Source organism: Panthera pardus, unplaced genomic scaffold (assembly GCF_024362965.1).
Source record: "Panthera pardus isolate Hobbes unplaced genomic scaffold, ASM2436296v1 HiC_scaffold_17, whole genome shotgun sequence".
Lineage (NCBI taxonomy): Eukaryota > Metazoa > Chordata > Mammalia > Carnivora > Felidae > Panthera > Panthera pardus.
The window spans coordinates 113,443,805-113,466,417 of NW_026526732.1; the positions used below are offsets into that span (position 1 = coordinate 113,443,805).

The 22,613-nt window shown below is 42.7% G+C and overlaps 1 protein-coding gene across 1 annotated transcript; it reads left to right on the plus strand.

Moving 5' to 3' along the window:
- The first annotated feature begins 1,310 nt into the window (after positions 1 to 1,310).
- PRL (prolactin) lies at positions 1,311 to 9,541 on the plus strand. Its single transcript, XM_019425224.2, has 5 exons — positions 1,311 to 1,518; positions 1,576 to 1,757; positions 4,421 to 4,528; positions 6,940 to 7,119; positions 9,350 to 9,541. Exons 1-5 carry the CDS (start codon positions 1,311 to 1,313, stop codon positions 9,539 to 9,541), a joined length of 870 nt encoding a protein of 289 aa, XP_019280769.2.
- The last annotated feature ends 13,072 nt before the right edge of the window (positions 9,542 to 22,613 follow it).

Consider the following 22,613-nt stretch of genomic DNA (forward strand, 5'->3'; position numbering starts at 1 on the left):
ACCAGAAATGTCTACGGGTCCAGTTTATCACAACCTCAGAAGGTAGAAACTAGCATTTTTTGGTTCTCAGGCCTCTTACGCGGTTTGGCCGACCTAAGTCAGCCTGGTGCAACTTTCAACTCAGAAACCATAACATGGACAAGGATAGAATTGTGTCTTATGATACTCTGTTAACTGGGTTTGGGCCAAATGACATTTAAAAAAGAGAAACAGCCTGGCAATAATTAACCATCTTTACTTTCTTGGTTGACATTTGCAAGAAAAAGAAAATTAGGAACAACCATAAAACTCATTTTATGAAATGAAGAACAAAAACATTTATCTATTTTATCTCCTCTTGGACTGTGAGAACGCTTCAGATGATAAATGTACAGATAAATGCGGTCAGAGTTAAATAGTATCTATGAAGTTATGAATTTCCGAGAACTGGTATTCCAATTTCTCTATCTGCAGAGCACTTTTTTTTTTACACCTGTAGATAAAAATATCCATTCAGCTAAGTTACAGGACTATCAAGCACCTAAAATAAACTTTTTGGAAATACCACGTTTTTTGAAAAATAAGAAGTCTGTTACAGGACTCACTTGACAACACTTGTATCTTTTATTTTGCAGCTAAAAGGTGGTGCGTTACATTCTCTGTTAACAAACAATGTTAGCGTGCATTAAAGTCAGAGTACTGTTCTTTCCAAGTAACGGAAAGACCTTTGCAAGCCCTGAGCCATCGCGGCCGCGGCTCGGGCCAGTTGCAGGGATGAAGCCGGAGAGCCCGCAGGTGTGTGCGATGCCACGTGGCAGAGTCAAAGCCATCATACTGGCATCCAGCCCCCTCCACCTGCTAATGATAGGACTTGAGGAAAATCACTTAACCTCTCGAAGCCTTCTGCTTCATCAATGTAATTTGATGATAATAATGAAGGTCGAAGCTCTTACAAGGTTACTGGGAAACACAAATTAAAAAAAAAAAATTCAAAGCTTTTGGCAAAGTGTCAAGCCAGTGCACGGGGGTTCTTAAGGTGAGTTAGCAGATCGAGGCCACCGTAGCGCTTCGTGTTAGGTTCTCTTCGTACGCGATACTAGCAGTTGTCCATCATGTTTAGCCTTATCAGTCACAAAAGCGAAACAAACAGATCCAATGTGCTGTGTGTGCTATTTCAGGGTCTAAGATGTAGGTATTGGTCAACACGGAGTTAAAAAACGACAACCTCCCAGACAGCCCGACTACCGAAAATCTGCAGAAACCCCCAAGACGTTGAACTAACTTCTAGCAATGACTTAAACACCCCGGCTCGGAGTTCATTTCAGCTCCCGATGTTTGCCGAGTGCAGAAGCACTCCCGGGAGCGACAGAAAGATGCGGGGAGTAACCCGCTTCTCAAACTATGTGATCTGTGCAAATATAATTATAGACCCCGAGTCACACGGTGGAAGGTGTGGGTTGTTCCCGGCCCCAGCTGTTACAGAACCCGAAGGTGCCAAGGGCGACGGGGAGAGGGAAGGCTTCTGGGACGGGGTTGCCGGTGATGGCCTCAGGCGCACAGGTCACCTCAGAGCGGTGCGTGGTTTTGTGTAAGCAGGGTCACTCCTGTTCCTGCTGCTGCTGCTGTCAGACCTGCTCCTGTGCAAGAGCGTGGCCTCCCTGCCCATCTGTCCCAGCGGGGCGGTCAACTGCCAGGTGTCCCTGCGGGACCTGTTCGACCGCGCGGTCATCCTGTCTCACTACATCCACAACCTGTCCTCGGAAATGTTCAACGAGTTTGTAAGTACTGCCTCTTCCCAGAAGGAGCCTTCCCGGGAAGGCAGGGGCTGTCCTACGCTTGACACAAGAAAGGTGCGGGGCGCCTGGGTGGCTCAGTCGGTTGGGCGTCCGACTTCAGCTCAGGTCATGATCTCGCGGTCCGTGAGTTCGAGCCCCGCGTCGGGCTCTATGCTGACAGCTCAGAGCCTGGAGCCTGTTTCAGATTCTGTGTCTCCCTGTCTCTCTGACCCTCTCCTGTTCATGCTCTGTCTCTCTCTGTCTCAAAAATAAATAAATGATAAAAAAAATTTTTTAAAACAAAAAAAGAAAGAAAGGTGCAAGAGCCTGATCGAACCACACACATTTTAGATTAAAAAAAAAAAAAAAAGCCACTGGTTAGCAAAATGTGCAACAAGAAGAAAGGGACAGTTTCATGAAACCTCAAGAATTCTTAGAGTACAGTAACTCTTTTAAGATTTCCTTTAGGGGTGCCTGGTGGCTCAGTCGGTTAAGCGTCTGACTCTTGATTTTGGCTCAGGTCAGGATCTCATGCTTCATGGGATGGAGCCCCACGTCTGGCTCTGTGCTGACAGTGCAGAGCCTGCTTGGGATTTGCTCTCCCCCCCACCCAAAGAAACATTTAAAAGTAAATAAAAAAATAAAAATTTCCTTTAATTCTCCTTCTTGAGAAAAACTTCCTAAAAAATTTCAGCACCTATATTAGCCAGCTTAGGCTGCCATCGCAGGATTCCATAGGTTGGGTGCCTTAAGCCACAGAAATGTATTTTCTGACAGTTCTGGAGGCTGGAAGTGTGAGATCAGGGCACCAGCACATTCAGGTTCTGAGAAGTGCACACATCTTCCCAGCTTGCCTTTTCCCTGTCCTCGTGGTGGCAGAGGGTACAGGTGGGGGATTCTCCTGAGGTCTCTTCTTGATCCCTATTGAATCAGGACTCCACTGTTATGACTTCATTTAACCTTCCTTACCTCCATAAAGGCCATATCTTCAAATACTGTACATTGGGGGTCGGGACTTCAACTGAATTTTGGGGGAAACATCCCTTCATAACAACACCTGGCAAAAAGCACTTTCAGGTGGAGTTTGAGAAAATGAACGCATGCTGATTTCTTGTCCTTGACTGTGGGGTACAGGTCTCCCTAGGCATTCTTCACCTATCATACTAGATATCTAATAAATGACAGTCTCATTGCCCAGAACGGAGTTAACCGAACAAAGTTAAACTAAGCTGAATCCATGTCAGGAAAACAAACAATGATAGCTCTTCTGAAACCCCACAATGCTATAAAGTGTTATTTTGAGATGTCCAGTGTATAGGTTTAGAACTAGAATAGAAGGGTTGGTTTAGAATCAGAAACAATTATTCTCTTTCTTATTACAGTACTTTGAAAGTTGTATCTTAACTCTTAGTTGTATCTTAACTCTTGATCTTAGGTCAATCAAGGTGCAGACAGTATACCTATGAGAGGTTCAGTAAATCAAAGGGTCGCCATAAAGAATAAGGATCAGTGTTTGTATGTATGTATACAATATATATATGTATATATACATGGATACAATATATATATATATTGTATGTATGTGTATATATACATGGATACAATATATATATATACATTGTATATATGTATATATACATACACATACACATAGTTCTCTTCACTCACTGGTTTTTCTTTCCTCCTCCACTTTTGACTGGCTATCTTTTGTCTTTCACATCTTCACAGTTATCTCCTTAATTTTCACAACTTTTCGTAGAGATTACTTTTATGTCGATGTCTTAGCTAGGTGTGTGTGCATGTGTGTGTTTTTTATTCTGAGTCCATTGATTAATATTTCCTAAAATTTTATGCCCTGTTTTTTTGACTTACCATTTGGTCGCAATCAACAAAATGGTATTATGCATCTAGGACGAACATGGTGAGGCATAGTTGTGGGGGTTCAAATACAGCAAAACCTCGGTTTGCAAGCATAATTTGTTCCGGAGACATGCTTGTAATCCAGAGCACTCGTATATCAAAGCGAATTTCAAGAACCATTGGCTTGGTTGTGATCATGTGACATCCAGTGTCATGTACGACTCATATGGCAAGACATCACTCATGTATCAAGTTAAAATTCATTAGAAATGTTTGCTCATCTTGCAGAACATTTGCAGAACAAGTTACTCGTAATCCAAGTTTTTACTGTATCAGGCAGAGAAAAGTTATAATTTCATAATGCCTATTAGGGGGTGCATATTGGCTTGGACCCCCGGTAAATAAGATACTAAATGGCAAAATATAGGTATATATGCGCTAGAACAGTGGCTCAAATACTAAAGAAAAAGGAAACTTGACAAAATATTTAATGCTTCATATTTTTGGTATTTTTTGGTGTTTGTTTTCCAAGTAGTAATTTGTGGAAAGGGTAAATTAAACAAGTAAATCACAAAGAAGGAAAGAAGGTGGGACTAGAAGAGTTACACTTAAAAAAAAAATGCACGTACAAAATAAATAAAACGCAGAGAAAGGGTGACTTTCTCAATGCTCTGGTTTCAGTTTTTCATGTAGTTCTCATTTAAAATAAAAGATTACACAACAAGTGTGTTAATATTCTGGTAATGGGCTCATTTAACGGATGCTCAAACACCTATAACTAATTGCATTTGCTTGCTGGCTTTCAGGATAAAAGGTATGCCCAGGGCCGGGGGTTCATTACCAAGGCCATCAACAGCTGTCACACTTCCTCCCTCTCTACCCCTGAGGACAAGGAGCAAGCCCAACAGATCCATGTGAGTCTTTTATCCGTGTTTCTCACCAATACCACTGAGGCAGTACACTGGTAACACCATGCTACACGTTCTTAGAAGTGCTACAGTAGGTAATGCTAATTGCACACACAGACAAATATGGAGGAAAAGCAATCAAAGAGAAAAGACAGTATGTCATTGAAGAATCATTGGTGAAACCCAAATGCTGGCTCAAGATTGCAGCAGCAGGGTGCCTGGGTGGCTCAGTCGGTGAAGCTTCTGACTCTTGATTTTGGCTCAAGTCAAAATCTTAGGGATCATGAGTTCAAGCCCCACGTTGGCTCCATGCTGACAGCATGGAGTCCACGTGGGATTCTCTCTCTCCTCCCCTCCCCTGCTCTCTCTCTCTTAAAACAAATAAACTTAAGAAAAAAAAAAGATTGTAGCAGCAAAATAAAAAATCTGTAAGTTGTGGATGCAAACACCATTATTTTAACCGATGCCTTAGACCCAGGGTTGCATGTATTATATTGTATGAAAGCCTGCACTAAATTGGACTTCCATGCATAAAACAGAAGGTCTGCAAAATCATGGGTATGTAAGAAATGCAAGTGCAGTTGTATCTTTTACACGATACCCTTGGCTCCTACACTGGCAGCACTTAACAACACTGAGCACTGTCCCAGGTGAGCCATGTCTTGCCGATTTTGAAAGCTCTCCTTCTGATTCTGCTTCTACTCCTCTGACCCCTACTTCCCTCTCCATTCTCCCCTGACTCCTCTGTCCTGTAATGTTATGTATTGTTTCTCACGGCTGCGAAAATCGCCTCTGTTCTGATGGCAACAAAGTCTGCATATGAAGCCCCATTCATCCCAACTCTTTGACCATTGTCATCTCGCCTTTCTGATTCTCTGCCACGGTCACAGTCTTAACGTGACTTCAAATAAGCATCTTCAAATAACATAGAAAATATGTATGTTTTCACACACATACCCCCGTTAATACAATCTGATTCTCTTCGCAGCTTTGTTAATGGTACCAGCATTCTTTCTGTCCTCTAAGCTCAGTAATAGCGGTGGTGGTGGTGATGAAATGAAGGATGAGGTACCTGGGTGGCTCAGTCAGTTAAGCGACCGACCCTTGATTTCGGCTCAGGTCATGAGATCGAGCCCCTCCCTGTGACAGCACTGCTCTCAGCAAGGAGCCTGCTTGGAATCTTCTCTCTCCCTCTCTCTCTGCCCCTCCCACGTTTGCACTCTATTGACAAATAAACTTTCAAAAAGAACTTTAAAATGAAGGAAAGGGTGAAGGAGAAGGAGGAGGGGTTAAAATCTATTGAGGGCCACTCCATTGCCAGGCACTTCACAGAGCAATTTACATGCGCTGTATTTAATCCTCACCAAAAACAATCCCAGAACACAGGGCACTGTGAGGACACTTGCCAAGGTAAGGAAACTGAGGCTCTGAGAGGTTGCAGAATTTGGACTAACGACAGGAGTTGTAAGCTGTGAGTCCAGACTTCATCCGATTCTAAGCCCTCACTCTTACTCATGATGCTACAACGGCCTTAGCAAAACCAGATGGCCATTCCCTGTGCGTCCTGGCCCTCCATTTCGTATCTGAGGACACGTTCCCATTGCACTGTCACTTTGATTCTTCTCTACTCCTCACTTCTTTTACACTAGCTTAGTTCATGGACCTCAGGGAAGCAAGTATTTTATATCAGAGACGACCCTCTCCTAAGGCTCTCCTGTGGGATCCACAGGGGGCAACCGTCCCTTGTGACTTCCGTTGCAGACTCCAGCTGGCATACGCCCTGTTATTCACCTGAGCGGGTCAACAGAAGAGACTGTTCTGGTAGCAGGAGAGGGACAGGGGTTGGTCTAGATTGAGGACAGCATATGTACGAATGCCCTGTCTTCTTTGCTCTTTGTTCTGATATCATGGAGTAAAAATTACAAATCACAAACGAATACATTAAAGAATGATTTGAGCCATTCGGATGAATGAGTCGCTGGATGAAAATGACTCGGGCCCTCTGTCAGAGACACTGGTGGAATCCGTCTTTCCTGAGTCAGGTACTACAGGTGCGTACCGAGTGCCAGCAAACCTCTTTTGGGACCAGCAAAGCTGTCAAACATAAAAGGACTCACTGAGTGCGCGGATGGTAGAATTTCCGAGGGAAAACAAAATCCTTCATGCTATAAACTAGAAGCCTCACTAGATGAAGCAGTTATTCAAATCAGCCAGATTGCTTTCTAATTTTAACAAAGTTTAAGCCAATAGCTTCAGCTTTTTATGTTTACAACTTTAAGCACCTACAGAATATTTTCCGCGCACACACGAAGAACAAAGAGATAATTCGGGGCAGCCTCTGGGAGCAGAAATCACAAGCTAACCAAACCCACGGTGTTATGATTTATTTAATGCGATTGTTTCATGTGGTCGCTTAGCACGAAGACCTTCTGAACGTGATACTCAGAGTGTTGCGGTCCTGGAATGACCCCCTGTATCACCTCGTCACGGAAGTGCGAGGACTGCACGAAGCCCCCGATGCTATTCTGTCCAGAGCCATTGAGATCGAGGAGCAAAACAGGAGGCTTCTAGAGGGCATGGAGAAGATAGTGCACCAGGTGAGCAGCCTCCCGGAGCTTCCTTGTTTTTCTCACTAATGAAAGAGGTGACCTCCATGGTGGGAAGTGAGTTCTAAATACCTCACTGGGCAAGACCAAAGTCGAGGCACTTTCTATCTTCGACGACTATGAAATAAAGCAAGACTCTAGTAATTCATACTGGCGGATTCTATTGTTAGTGAACCTTAGGATGCTACCGTGATATCTGACAGGTGAAGCCTTCCCCCCCCCACTCCCCCCCCCCCCCCCCCCCCACACACACACAACACAGGAATCCACCAAAGGCTTTCCTCGTCCTGGGCACCAGGGTTTACAATATGTCCCAGGAGAAGAAACCTATAGAGAACAGAATCTGCAAGATAAACATTTTCCTCAAAGTATCCCAGGACACCTGCTACTGAAATCCTGGTTGGGTTCTTTCTCTTTTCTCCCCACCCCAAAGGAGGACAAAGGGAAGGGAGAAAAGAGAAAATCAAAATCAGATTAGATGGTGTTTCGTGCCACTACCCCAGCCCCACCCCACTGCACATATTTGTCACAGAGAGGAGATTGAAAAGATGGGGTCAGGGCATCAATGCTGCCTCACGAGCACTAGATTTCCGTGGGTCACAAAAGACAGGAGTGTTTCTTTTCTGGCATTTTCTTTGTTTTGTAACTTGCAGAAAGTGGTCTCTTCCTAAATTTGGGGGTGGGGCGGGGGGGGAGCTTCAAAATCGGAGCCCATTGCAGGCCCCAAAATTAAAACTCATGCATTTCATCTCTTCTACTAATGTCAAATTTACATGGAGTTAGTATTTGCAATATAGATCTCCAATCAGATGGGATGTTTTCAACACGAATGAGTTAACATCCGAACAGCTTTATGAAGTTCTCAGACAGTGTCACATCTCAAGAAAAAGACAGGACTTTAAGAATAACAGGAGTGATTTTCTACGTCCCTTGTTTTGTACAAAGTACACGTCATCACGTGTCCTTTTTGTCAGTTTCCAGGGAGAAGCCTACAGCACGTTTCCACCTTGAGACATGAAATAAACACCTGGGTTTTCAAATTATTTGCTTCATTACTTTCTGAAGTCACTACACTGTTCTAGAACACTTTAGTTTAATGACTTATTTATTCTTAGGCATATCATTGTCCCCTGCATGGTGAATTTCGTCTTAGAGCCCAAGCACCAAAATTAAACCTAAGACGCAAGGCAACACAACCATACACTACACGCTACACACACACTTTAACTTCCAGGAGAGAATCCCAGCCTGAAAATAGTCTTACTCTGCAGGTGACAGTTCAGCAGATCAGGGTCTATGGTTATCCGGCACTTGTACCCGGCAGCTCTCAAGCTTGCCTGGTGGCCAAGCAGGCAACTCGGTCTCCGGGTCCTCGGGGCATTCTCGGCTTGCAGCGGCCCGGGGAGCAGACACCATGGGGCCCCACCCTCACGTCCCTCCATGTCTTTTTGTTATCACTGTCAGGCTCCCCAGCCTACCACTGACCCCTGCCCTCGAAGGGCGTGCCGCTGGCACCCTCACTCTTTCTCACGGGCACCTTCCACAGCATGTCCCCCCCAAGAGACCTCAAAAGCAGACGGCTACTACTTATAGACATTTGGGGGTTATCGGTCCTGGGTGGACTGTGACTGTCTCCTATTTCAGCAGATCCTCTTAGGGACAGTCAGCACTAGATGCCCTGCACCTTAAGGCATCAGGCGCAATCCCTATCATTTCTGAGGTCTGTCGTCCATATGCTACACGGAGAAGAGAATCGGTGTGAAGCGGGAAATAGATAAATGTAATTATGGTGACGTATCAGAAGAAATCTGGAACAAAGAAACACGAGAGACAAGGTTCAGGACACGAAAGATATCCTCAAGGAAGAGATCTGAAGCCACCCCTCCACTGTCCCTTGGTCACACTCATATATACGTAGGGTGCAGCTCCACTGCGACTAAATCTCTCTCAATATACACCAGCTTTGTGGTTCTCTCTCTCTTTACTCCTGGGCAGAAATGCTTCTTCTGTGATCACATCCATGTTAGAAAACCTACATCTGAATTCTGCTTCTACTGCTCAGACTATTAACAGATCTCTGATACACCAGCTCAGTAATCTACGCCTCCCTCTAGAGAGCGTTGACGCTCATGTCTCTTCCCCAAATCTTCGTTTGACAACGGGAAGGAACGCAGACAAGCGACTACTAGTAATACTAAGTTGCTATCTTTTTGGTGACTAGGTTCATCCCGGAGTCAGAGAAAACGAGGTCTACTCCGTCTGGTCCGGACTCCCGTCCCTGCAGATGGCTGATGAAGACTCTCGCCTGTTTGCTTTTTATAACCTGCTCCACTGCCTACGCAGGGATTCACATAAGATTGACAGTTACCTCAAGCTTCTGAAGTGCCGAATCGTCTACGACAGCAACTGCTAAGCCCGTATCCGTCCCATCTATTTCTGGAAGGGTCCCTAATGATCCGTCCCGCAGCAAGCTCCTCTTAGTGTTATAGCTTTTTAATGCACGCACGGGTGTAATGGGTCTCATCTTAAAAAAATAAAAATGGACTCCTCCGAGATGTCAAAATCAAAAAACGCAATTCGTCAAAGTGTCTCATTTTCATTTAGTAGAGAATCCAAAGAAGATCCATCACCACCATTGAACAGTTCCTGTTAAAATTTGTCACGAATAGCAGAAGCTAGCATTAGAAACAGGACCGTTAACGGCTTCCTTGAGGTTCACAGTAAATTATTACAGGTCAAATGACCAGAATCAAAGAATTAGATAATTACGCATCCTGCTGGCCCTGCTACCAGAAAGAGGGAACTCTCAGGACTCTCCGAAAGTCAGCCACACACCATGTTTGAACAGACAATGTAAGCACCATGAAGCTGTGATGTGCCCTCACAGTACGAGGCTTACCGAGCCGTCTAAAACTTGGTAGGCTACCGTATTCGTAGATTTGAGCCGCTATAACAAGACACCACAGACTTACAACCAGCACAAATATTTTTCGACATCCTGGCCAGGGGAGGCCATGGCAGGGAAGTCACAGACTTCTCCCTGTGTCCCCATGTGGTGGAAGGAGCCAGGGAGCCCTGTGGGGTCTCTTTTAGAAGAGCACTGATCCCATTATGAGGACTCCAGCAACTGCTGGAGTCTCATGACTTAACACCTCCCAGAGGCCCCACTTACTGCTGCTATTTGTTACTTTCTGGGGTTTAGGATTTCAACATGAGAAATTGGGAGGAACACAAACACTCAGATCAGGGCAGATTCCAACACGTCACGGTGTTATCCTTCTCCGGTGGCCGTTCTCAACCATGTAGCACTGAACTCCTCCTGGTGGCATCATCACGGACGCGTCTCATAGGTTTTAGTTATTCTTGGTCTCAAAAGTCCATTCGAGTCCACTTTCAACTCCATTTCACACTCAACCCGTTTAATGTTTTCCTCCGCCCCTCTGTGGCTCGTGGGACCTACCAGGGGGAAGCAAATGGGGTCAATTTCTCCAAGGTTTCTTCCCCCTCCCGCTTCTGGATCACCATCTCTCTGGGCCATGTTGGAAGGGGATAGAGATGAGGAGAGATGGTCAAGTTCTGACATCACTGGCTTTCACGGTGTCGCTGTAGCCTCCTCACTGCCAACAGGAGCTAACCTTGAATTCCCTCGAGTGGCAAGTGGCTCCCTGTGGGGCACCCTTGTGATTTTCCAGGACATTCACAAGTGAGGGCACCCTACTGTCTAGTGTATTTACCAGGGAAAATACTCGGGCTTGATTCTTTCTCTACCCCCACAGCTGTGCCCCCTGCTGTATCCCCCCAACCTCTCTGCTGCTGTGTCCTCGCCCTGCCAGCACCCTACCGGGGAAAATTGGCTCAGGGTCATCTGTCTCCTTGGGAACCCACAGCAAACTCATGCATCATAACCACTGGAAACAACCAGGAGGCCATAATACTGGTTTGCTTTTTATCCCATCCCGGGGTCTCCTGACAATCTTCTTCTCTTCCTGTCCACAAAGACACAGAGTGGATCGGGAGGTTAGATTCATGAACACACATGAATCGGAGGAAAGAGATGTGGCTTTCCCCTTCTTTTAGAACCGATGAGTAATTATCTCTGTCAGTAATTGTCAGAGAGTTGGCCTTGCAAATACTCCCTCCTAGGCCACTGAATCGTAACACCCTGCTCCTTCTACACTTGGTCTCCTGCCGGAGAAAGGTGACTGGATTAGGGGAGCTCAGCTTGTCCAACTGCCACTAAACAACATGGGATTAGGGCCGATCTCTTCCGGCCGGCCGCAGAGGGCAGTGGGATTGCCAGACTGTTTCCGCAGCAGCATAAGGGCTTTGGCAGGCATTCCTCGACAGCAGACCATAAGAATTACTCCATCCAACATCCTGACAGAGGGGAAATAAAAAGGTAGAGACCTCAATCTATTGCTTAAATTTTATACCATAAGAGCAAATACTATCTAACATTTTCCTTATACTCCCCTTTCCTCTTCTCTCTTCCTTTTCTGAAATTCGCCTTTGTATTCAAGTATTCTTTGCCCTTACTCATTAATTTGAAATAGCTCTAGAGATGAGCAAAACTTGGCACATCTTCAGATCAGAACTCAAGTCAATCCTCCTCGTCCTGCAAAGAAATCTTTCCCACATGTACAGGAACGCTGCCCAACAAAACCAAACTCTTGCGTCATGGCCAGCATTATTTTATCTGGGTCCTGCTTCTGACTCTAGCTGTGATGACCCAAACCTTTCAGAACACAACAGAATGCCCCAAACCAATCTTGAACCACCCCTTTCTCCAGCACTCATGCAAAATGTCAGCTTTCTTCTTTTAAAAGGCAGGCAAGTCAGAGAAAAACCTGCATGCACTTCCTTTCTCAGTCATTTACTGCTGAAAACCTCTAATTCTATTGTGTTACCCACGTAACTTCCTATTCTTCCATTTCTAAGCATTTCCAACAGAGAGGATGGTATTTACAAGGGGTGAAGTTTGGTAATAAATGGACAATGAAACTGTATAAAACATAAGTTCACCACTAGCCCACAGACATCTTCACATATTTGTCTCTCACAAAGTTTATTCCCCGCACAAATTCCGAGATACTTGAGATAAATAACTGAGGTGACGATATGAAAAGGTTTCTCGCAGCTTGACCATGACATATGAAATGAACACTGTATTTTTCAGACAAGATTGAGCGGAGCCATGGGTGTTCTGTAGAGTCAGCAAGGGGCAGGCGGAAAAGGGATATTTGGGAAGAACATAACAATCACTCCCCTGCCAACCGGAGTGTGTCTATTTTCTTCTTCTTTTACAGATTTCCACGTAAGATTACATTTGAAGAAACGGGCCCTGCTAGAGGAAGAACGGTAGAGAAACACGCAAACAAAAATCCTTGAAATTCACCGATCTCATAGGTTAGTCAATCATGGGCGCTGTAAGAACTAAAAAGAGGTTTGGAAAACCTCTATCCCCTAAAAGTTTGCTCTCAAGTTCTGGAGAAAGAGTGGGGGGCATACACATACAAGTTACTGTACCAAATGGTAGAGAACAGTCAGCATAGCAGGTGACGTTAACCAAAGCACTACAGCGAATTAAACGATGGCGAGGAGACGTCTGGATGTGAGAACGAGGGAGCTTCTTGGACTGGTGGCTTCACCGTGGGGTTGTGAAGGGTTGATGGATACTGATAGGCACAAAACTAGAAGACGGAATATGTGTTCATTTAAAATCATGTTGTGACCTAAGTATCCCCTACCTCTTGGGCTCTTAACGCAAAGTGAACTGAGCTGTTAATGTGTAAAGCATTATAAGGTGTCAGTAAATAATCAAATTGGACCCAAGTACAAGAAATGCTCACATTTTTAACAGACGTATAATAGCTGTCACTAGTATGCTCTCCTAATATGCTCTCCACATTAACAACGAAAACCACGCGGGCATTGCTTATGCATTGCGGAGGATCACATATGTCAGTTTGGAGAGTTTGTACTTACTCTACAAGGCAACAGGAAACCAGGGGATTTTAGTGCAAGAGAGCAGTATGTCCGGAATTGGAACAAGGCAACACGAACCCGGTTTGGAGGGTTGTGGGTGTGACTGGCAGAGAAAAAGAAGCGGCCGGGAAGCAAGTTGGAAGAGTGTTATGACATCCTACAAGAAGATCAAGGAGGGCTCCGTCAAGCCAAGAGAAGCAAAGCACGTGAGATGTGTAGGCAGAGCATCAGGGCTTGACTGCCTCAAAGAAGCGAGGCAGACATTAAGAGTCAAGAAAGCATCCACGCACTTGGAAGAGTAAATGAAAGATGAGAAAGAGGAGAGAGGAGATCAGTTAAGGTTTTGTCCAAATGCATCTGAACTCAATTTCCCTGTATCTCATCAACTTTGTACCAGAAACCGTCAAAAATGTTCGGTTACTTTAGCAAATCACAGAAATGAGTACACACAAGAGCCTCGGCTAGACTGTATCTAATGCCAGAACCAACGCATTTATCCGGGCTGGTGAGGACGAGTGCTAAGTCACCAGGCTCTTTCAACACTTACATTAAGACATACACTGTAAAGCACAGTGGATGAGTAGGAATAAAATGAAAACAACTCCTGTCCTCATAGAGCCAGCCCTGCACAAAACCTAAACAAAAGTCATGCCTCCCTCCCCCAAATCCGTCCATCCTCCCTAAGAGTGTCTCACTCTCTCTTGAATCCACTCCTGTCTCCCGTCCCTTCATTGTCTTACTCCCAGCAGATGGTCAGTTAGTTGCAAATCAAATAAATGAACACTGTCCACTCCTAAGATAATAGTCATATTTAAAGTCTCTTGAAACTGAAAAGCCTTTAATCCCCTGAAAATATAACTCTAATAGTGAGATGACTGCGCCCCGGCATCTTTCCAAAATGCCCCCTGGGCATCCAGACTTGACTCTGCTACTCAGAAAGCTTCTGCAAGAACCATAACCTGTTTGGACAGCAAAGATAGGAAAGACAAATGGAGCAATGAACAACATTGAGAAAGCAAGGCAGGGACAAATGGGAAAGATAACATAGGTTTTAAAAACAGGTTCACATTTGCATGCCAAGCCAGCATGACAGGAGCCAGGCGAGCCTCGGTGACAGCTCTCCGTGAATTGGCTACAAGAATTCTTACACGACTCAACTGTTTAAACACAATTCTTCGATTCTAGCACTCAGAGCCACTCGTCTCAATTGCGCTCCCAGAAAAGGAATATGCTTATTGCATATTTCCAACTGGCTAAGACAAACTCTAAGAGTTCTCATTGCACACACAAAAATTTCTGTAACCACGTACGGTGGTGACTGTTGACTAGGCTTATTATGGTGATCACAATACATACAGATATCGAATCCTTATGCTCCTTATGCTGTACCCCTGAAGCTAATGTAATTGTTACATGTCAACTGTACCTCCATAAAAAATAGTAAAAGCAAGCAAATTTATTTAAGGGAATAGGCTTCTATTTTGAATAAAGAAATCAACAAATACAGTTTTCTTTTTTAAATATTGTACTGTAGGTAGCATATTGGGTCTAAAACTTCACCTCCAGATGTAGTTTATGTTTATGCAGAGAAACAGAAAAGGGTCCTAACCTTGTAACGTTAACTGCAGGACATTTTAGCTACAAAAGCTAATAACGATCACTAAATCCTAAAAGTTGTAGGCCAGTCCAGTTCTCTGCTATTGGTCATTTAATAAACATTTAGTGAATTCCCACTTTACCCAGGCACTGTTTGTAGGCGTCCAGTTTACATCATTGAGCAAAGCAGGCAGACTCTTTCCCTCATGGAACAGACACTGTCTCTTAGGGAAGACAGACTACCCACAATAGACATGAAGACGATTACACCATAGTATGATAGCAGGTGACCCATGCTATACCAAAAGAAAGAGTAAAGCAAGGTAAGGAATTTAGGAAGTACAGCTGGAGAAAAGAGAAGTAAATTTTAAAGACAGGTGAGGGGCGCCTGGGTTGCTCAGTTGGTTGGGTGTCCGACTTCGGCTCAGGTCATGATCTTACAGCTCATGAGTTCAAGCCCTGCCTCAGGCTCTGTGCTGTCAGCTCAGAGCCTGGAGCCTGCTTCCGATTCTGTGTCTCCCTCTCTCTGCCCCTCCCCTGCTCACATGCTGTCTCTCTCAAAAATGAATAAACATTTAAAAAAATCAAAAATAAATAAAAATAAAGACAGGGGAGAACCCAGTAGGAAAGACAACAGCGGCCTTTCCTATGAAATCCTGCAAATGCTGTGTTCTCTCACACCCCAGATCCACATCCTATCCCTGTTGGGCCAGATTTCCTTCTCTCCCGCAGGACTTCAAAAATGTTTCTTTCTCTGAGGCTCTAAGCCTGATGTGTGCTTTTCAAACTCATGCAAACATAAGTATTTTACTCACCTGCCTCTCTCTCTTGGAACTGAAAGATTTGAGGGTGAACTCGCCCAGATTAAGTACCTTTTTATGCAGTCAAATTTAAAATTTTTCTGCTCCCTGAATCACTAACCTCCAAAGTAGTTTTGCCTTACAGCACCCTATCAGGGCCCCAAATTATAAAAGTTTAAAATGTTCTGGCTGTATTACTAGTCGAATAAATCGTGGCATTTAAAACTATGCACAAAATATAAATTAAAGGACAATGAGATAAAAATTAGAAACAGAAAAGCTGATATTTTCTTCCCAAAGGGATTGAGGCCACTGGATTAATAGATTCCTTGTGCACACATGTAATTATACTACAGTTTAACTATCATAATAAAATAATTCTTTTACATACAATTCAAATCAAAGCACTCAGAGTGCCACAAGGGGCTGGGAATAACATTATATGTGAAGATCTCTCTTCATATGCATATATAAAATTTTGTCAGCTCTATTAAGTTATCACCATTAGCCCCTTTTATTGTTCCATCAATTCATCCACTGCTAAATAATAATCCAAATTTTACAATAAAATTCTTTCCTACAGGGCTTACATCTCAAGGCAGGCCAAAAGCAGAGCGGTGGCCTACAAGAACGAACAAAACGTAGTACGTTTACCATGATGCACATCCATCTGTGTACAGAATTAATGAAGACATGCAAGGCTTAAAAGCAGATGGAACAGAAATTGTGCTCGCTCACAGACGGATAGAGCACCTAGTCGGTTTCCTACGGCATCAGAGAAAGAGGGCTCCACCCCATTTCCTTCTGTCTGCTGCGGAGTTTTCCACTTGCCTCCACGACCTCCTTTATTAACACGTCTCCCCGGAGATACTATAAAATTATAAAACAGATCCTGGGTTCCTGAACGAGACAAGGTGGCATGCATCTAAATTTGTGCCCGTTCCCCGTCCTGGACACAACAAGAGGTCACTACAGGAGATTTCTAATCATTGGTAAGAACTGACGGGAACTGCTTTGGGACCTGAAAACTGGAGGAGGAACACAACCAGTACCCAACGCAGGGGGCGACCCAAGCTCGGCATTTCCGGAACCCCCCACCCGGCACCGGAAGGCAGCTGGGGAGGGCCACGCCTTCCCCCGGTGGAACCAGAATGAATACGAGGTGAGCCAGGCCCGAGCAGCAAGGTAGTTGGGTTGGAAGAAGCACTGTCCTTCTGGTGGAGACGCCAAGGCTGCCATGCGGGGCAAGCAAGAGACACCACACAAGCAGCCTGGTTCTGGAAGTCTCCTTGTCCCCACAGGCCTGTAACGCCCCTCCAGAGGGCACCTGTAGAGGGATTCCAACACAAGAAGAAGCCCAGCCTGGGAAACACTCCAGGTCCGCCTCAGAGGAAAAGATCCCGTCAGACAAGCACCTGGCCAGAGAAGGCTCTGCAAGCTTGAAACCCCCCTTCACGCTGGGGACACCAGGGGGATGGCAAGGACCATCAGGAGAGCTAACCACGCACACAGCAGGGCATCGGAAGTCTGTCGCTGAGAGCCTAAAATTCCCGTCCTCTGCCCAGAGACAGGGGAGCATCTAGGGGGCACTTTAGGCGAGTCATGTGTTAGAAACTTCTGGCTCGGGAAGCCTTGTTACTCCTATAGGCCCTGTGGCTGTGTTGTCGTACCTCAAGACAAGCAAAGATCCAGCCTGAAGGATCCCACTTTGCTTCCTCAGCCAGAACCATCAGGGGCCCCTGGGAACCCAAGAAGCATGAGATAAGTCAAAGAGATTAAAATAACATGGCAAAGACTTTGAAATTTAAGCCGTCAATGGAAACATAGCCACAAATTAGACCTGGAACTGCAGGCTAAATACAAACAGGTTGACTTTCTGCTAAAATAAACGATTTATATAGGATCCTAAAGTATTCTAACGAAAGAACAAAAATGTCCAAACAACAAATGAAAATGATTTGTCATGTCAAGAACCCAAATAAGTAAGTAAGTAAATAAATAAATAAATAAATCCTTGCATGAGAAAAGACAACCAACCAATGCCGACACTGGAATTAATCAGATATAATTATCTGACAGAGGTTTTAAATCAACCATCATAAAAATACTTCAAGATAAATTACAAATTCTCTAGGAATATATGAAAAAAAAAAACATCAAAGTAGAAGTTATAAAAAAGAACCAAATGGAAATTATATAAATGAAAGCTACAAAAGCAAAGGGAAAAAAAAAAACCTCACAGAGTAGAAATGACAGAAGATAAGAATCCGTGAACTTCAGGACAACTCAATGGAATTCATGCAATCTGAACAACAGAGAGAAAACAGACTGAGGGAAAAAAAAAAAAAAACGAATAGAGCCCCGGGGACCTGTGGGATATCAATAAGAAATATACCGTTCATCTCAACATATTCAGAAAAAAAGAAACAGAATGGAGCAGAGAAACTAATCAAAGAAATAATGGCTGAAAATGTCCTAAATGTGGAAGACAACAAAAATCGGCACATTCATAACACTCAGCAACTCTGAAAAGGATAGACCCAAAGAAATCCACACCAAGACACATCATAATTAAATTTCAGGGAACGAAGGACAAAGAAAAAAGTCTAGAAAGTAACCGAGGAGAAATGATGCATTACCTGTGGGGAAACACCAAGTGATAGGTCAGTGGATTTCGCTAATAAAACTATGAAAGATACAAGGAAGTAAATCATACATGCAGAAAGAACCATCTATCACAAATTCTGTACTTGGTCAGCTATCATGCAGGAATGAACGGCAAACAAAAGCATGCTCAGATGAAGAAGAAAACTAAAAGAATTTGTCACTAGCACATGTACTTTTAAAGATTGGGTAAAGACATTCCACAAACAGGGAGCAATAAAAGAATCTTGGAGCATCAGAACAAAACAATGACCAAAAGAACTGAGGATGTACAACACATTGGCCTTGCCCTCGTGAGTTTTATAAATCATACTTATTGATTAAAACAAAAATTATAATACCATTTGATACTCACGAGAATGATATGTAAAAGTGCGGAAGACTGGGGGCGACTGGGTGGCTCAGTCAGTTAAGTGTACAACTCCTGATTTCGGTTTGGGCCATGATCTCACGGTTTGTGGGATCAAGCCTTGCATCAGGCTCTGTGCTGAGAAGTGCAGAGTCTGCTTGGGATTCTCTCTCTCTCTGCTCCTCCCCCTCTCACTTGTGAGTACACGCTCTCTTTCTTAACATAAATAAACTAAAAAGAAACTTGGGAATATTGTAAATACTAATAGGCTGTAACAAGCTCATTCATTCATAGATGGAATAGATGATACATAGATCAACCCACAACATAAAGAACCACTCAAAAGTACCAGAAATAAATTAACATGTAATCGTACAAAATGTTCAAATAACACAGAAAGTCAAGAAAAGGGAAAGAGAAATGAGAACAAGAAGAACTAAAGAAAGCAAATAACAAAATGGCAGACTTAAGAATTGACATATTATTAATTACCTGAAATATACATGGTCTACATACAACAATCAAAAGACAAGAGATTGGCAGAGTGAATTAAAAAACATGAGACACTATATGTTGATTCAAAGAAAGTCATTTCAAACGTAATACCATAAAGATGTTGAAAGTAAAAGGATGAAGAAAGATATATCATGCAACATTAATTTAAAAAAGGAGGAGGAGTAACTATATAAATCTCTGGTAAAAGAGACTTCAAACTAAAGAAAATTCCTAGAGACAAAGGAAAACATAAGGATGTTACATAAGGGAAGAGACCAATCCAGCAGGAAGACATAATAATCCCAAATATACCCACACCAAATAACACAGTCTAAAAGTACATGAAGCAGAAACTGATAAAGCAGAAGGAGAAATTAATAAATCCACAGTTAGGGACTTCAACACCTCCCTCTCAGAAACTGATAGAACTACAAGATGGAAAATCAGCAAGGCTACAGAAGATATGAACACCACAAACAGGACCAGAATGACATATTTAGAACATTCAATGACAACAAAATACGAATTTTTCTCAAGTGCCCCCTGGAACATTAAGACAGACCATATCTTGGTGTGCCTGGGTGGCTTAGTCGGTTAAGTGTCTGACTTCGGTTCGGGTCATGATCTTGAGATTCCTGAATTCAAGCCCCATGACAGGCTCTCTGCTGACAGCTCAGAGCCTGGAGCCTGCTTCGGATTCTGTGTCTCCCTCTCTCTCTCTCTCTCTGCCCTTCCCCCACTCACATTCTCTCTCTCTCTCTCTCTCTCTCTCTCTCTCAACAATAAACATTACAAAAAAAATATCATATCTTGAGTCATAAAACGAAGCTCAATATATTTAAAAGTATTGAAATCAGAGTGTACTCTCTAACTAAAATCCAAAAAAAACCCAGAAATAGCATAAAGACAAAAAAGAAAATCTCTAGGCATGTGTTAATTAAACAACACATTTCTAAATGATCCAGAAGTCAAACAGGAAATTTTAATAAAATTTTAAAAATAGAAAGAACTTAATATAAATGAAAGTACAGCATACCATACCTAGGTATATGGCATGTATTTAAAACAGTGCTGGCAGTGAAATTTAGAGCACTGATGCTTACGTTAGAAATAAGGAGGGGACGCTTCACTGGCTCAGTCAGTAGAGCATTCAAGTCTTGAACTCAGGTTTGTGAGTTTAAGCCCAATGTTGGGTGTAAAGATTATTTAAAAATTAAAAAAAAATCATAAAAAGAAAGAAAGAAAAAAGGACTTACCTACCTTACACTAGAAAAAGAAGGATAAAGTAAACCTAAAACCAGCAATAGGAAGGAAATAATAAAAATAACAGTAAGAAGTAATGAAACCAAAACCAAGAAAACAGGAGAGGAAAAAAATATCAATGAAACAAAAAAGAGGTTCCTTGAAAAAAAATCATAAAATACATAAATTTCTACCAATGCTGAAAAAAAAGAAACAAATCACCAATATTGGAATGAAAGAGATGTCACTACAGATACTACAGTTATTTTTAAAATTAACAAAAGAATACGACAAAACAATCTTACAATCACGAAGCTGAGAACATAGAAGAAATGATCAGTTTCTTAAAACACAAATTACCACAACTCAACCAAGAAGAATGAGATCATCTGAATAGTCATATAATGTTTAAGCACACGAAAATTGTAATGTGAAAGCCCTTGAACAAAAATAATGAAAATAAAAAAAATAAACCTCCTGAAAAAGAAATCTTCAACCCAGATTGTTTTAAAGAATTCTACCAAATAATTAGTCAATTTTGTACCACCTCTTTCAGAAAATGCAAGAGGAAAAAACCTTCGCAACTCACTTGATGAGGCCAATATTGCCCTATACCGAAAACAAACAAAGGCAGTACAAAAGAAAAGAAAGCAACAGATCAACATCGTTCATAAATTTATATTTAAAAATCCTCACGCTCACACACATAAATCAGCAAAATGAATCCAACAATGTATAAAGACGGATCTTGAACTGTTTCTGGTCTCCTCCAAGGTCTGGTTGGCTCTTCAAATAGCAGGGATAAGGCAGTGATACGGTCAGTTTGGGTCCTAATTAGATGATCATCAATACAGCAATATGGTGACAAATAACCAAGTGTGTGTCGAACTATAAACTGACTTTTCCATTAAAGTTAATCTGGTCAATAGTCATTCTAAATGTCTATTAAAAACATATACGGAGTGCCTGGGTGGCTCAGTTGGTTCAGTTACTGACTTTTGATCTTGGCTCAGGTCAAGATCTCACGGTTTGTGAGATTGAGCCCCACATCGCGCTCAGGCTTGTGCTCTCCTCTTCTCTATCTCAAAAAAAAAAAAAAAAAAAAAAAATTCTCTCTCTCCCTACCTATCCTACAGTTATTTTTAAACAAAAGAATACTAAAAATAATTTTAGAATCATGAAGCTGGTAACATAGAAGAAATGATCAGTTACTTTAACAATTAAATAATTTAAAATAATTAAAATTAATTTAAATAATTAAAAATTTTAAATAATCTAAAAATTTTTTAGAAACACATACAACTACTTATTATAGGCTGAAGAAGATACTTCTACACTACCCAATAATGGATGTACTTGATACTCTCTCTTTGCCTCTCCTTTTTAAAAAATGCTTATTTATTTTGAGAGAGAGAGCATGAGCAGGGGAGGGAAAGAGAGAGAGGGAGAGAGAGAATCCCAAGAAGGCTCCACACTGTCAGTGTGGAGCCCGACCGCATGAACTATGAGATCATGACCTGATCAAAATCCAGAATCAGATGCTTAACTGACTGAGTCCCCACTCAGGCACCACATTTGCCTCTCTAGACCATGCTCCATCCTTTGCTATCATGTTATGAACCTTTGGAGGCTGACCTGACCATACTGCATTTCTCTGATTCCCTTGGGTTCTTCTACTTGAGTTGGCCAATGATAGACACTAGCAAGACCTCAGTCAGTGGCAAAAGAGAGAAGCGGACCTCTCTCTGCCCCCCTTCCTGATGGAAAGGGGCTAGGTTTCTTTGCTGAAGCCCAGAGGTCTAGTCAGAGGACCCGCTACCTAAAGGACTCTCCACAGATTCCTAATTCCACTCTCTCCCTTTGTTCCCGCAGCCCTAAAAGTGCCAATGTCTCCCTGCTCCTGCCTGTCCTAAAGATTTTTGTCATTCCTTTCAGGTTAACCTTAACTCTGACTGCAACTTCCAACTAGTTCCTTAAACTCTAGCCAGCTCATTAAGTTCCCCTTAATGTCCTCATTTGAGTCTACAATCTTGTTTCCTGCTAATGATACAGATGACTACAGAGCGGCTAGATGACGACAGTCCCTCAAAGATCTATCACTAATGTGCCTAAGGTAGGAGGGTGACATCTTTTTTTTTTTCCCCTGACTCCAAGATCGTAAATATAGAAACGTCCACAGGTGCCACAAGAGCAGGTAAAAATAACTGTAAATAAAATCATCAACTATTGAATTCAGAAATCTGTTGCACTTCTATACACTAATAACGAAGTAGCAAAAAGAGAAATTAAGAAAAAAAATCTCTTTCACAACTGCATCAAAAAGAGTAAAATACCTAGGAAGAAACTTAACCATG

What these genes read in the sequence shown, in the direction of transcription:
- PRL (XM_019425224.2), top strand. Translation starts at nt 1,311, where the DNA reads ATGTTTGCCGAGTGCAGAAGCACTCCCGGGAGCGACAGAAAGATGCGG. An exon ending in AGCAAGCCCAACAGATCCAT is followed by an intron (nt 4,529 to 6,939) that starts GTGAGTCTTTTA and finishes GTGGTCGCTTAG; the next exon opens with CACGAAGACCTTCTGAACGT. An exon ending in TGGAGAAGATAGTGCACCAG is followed by an intron (nt 7,120 to 9,349) that starts GTGAGCAGCCTC and finishes TTTGGTGACTAG; the next exon opens with GTTCATCCCGGAGTCAGAGA.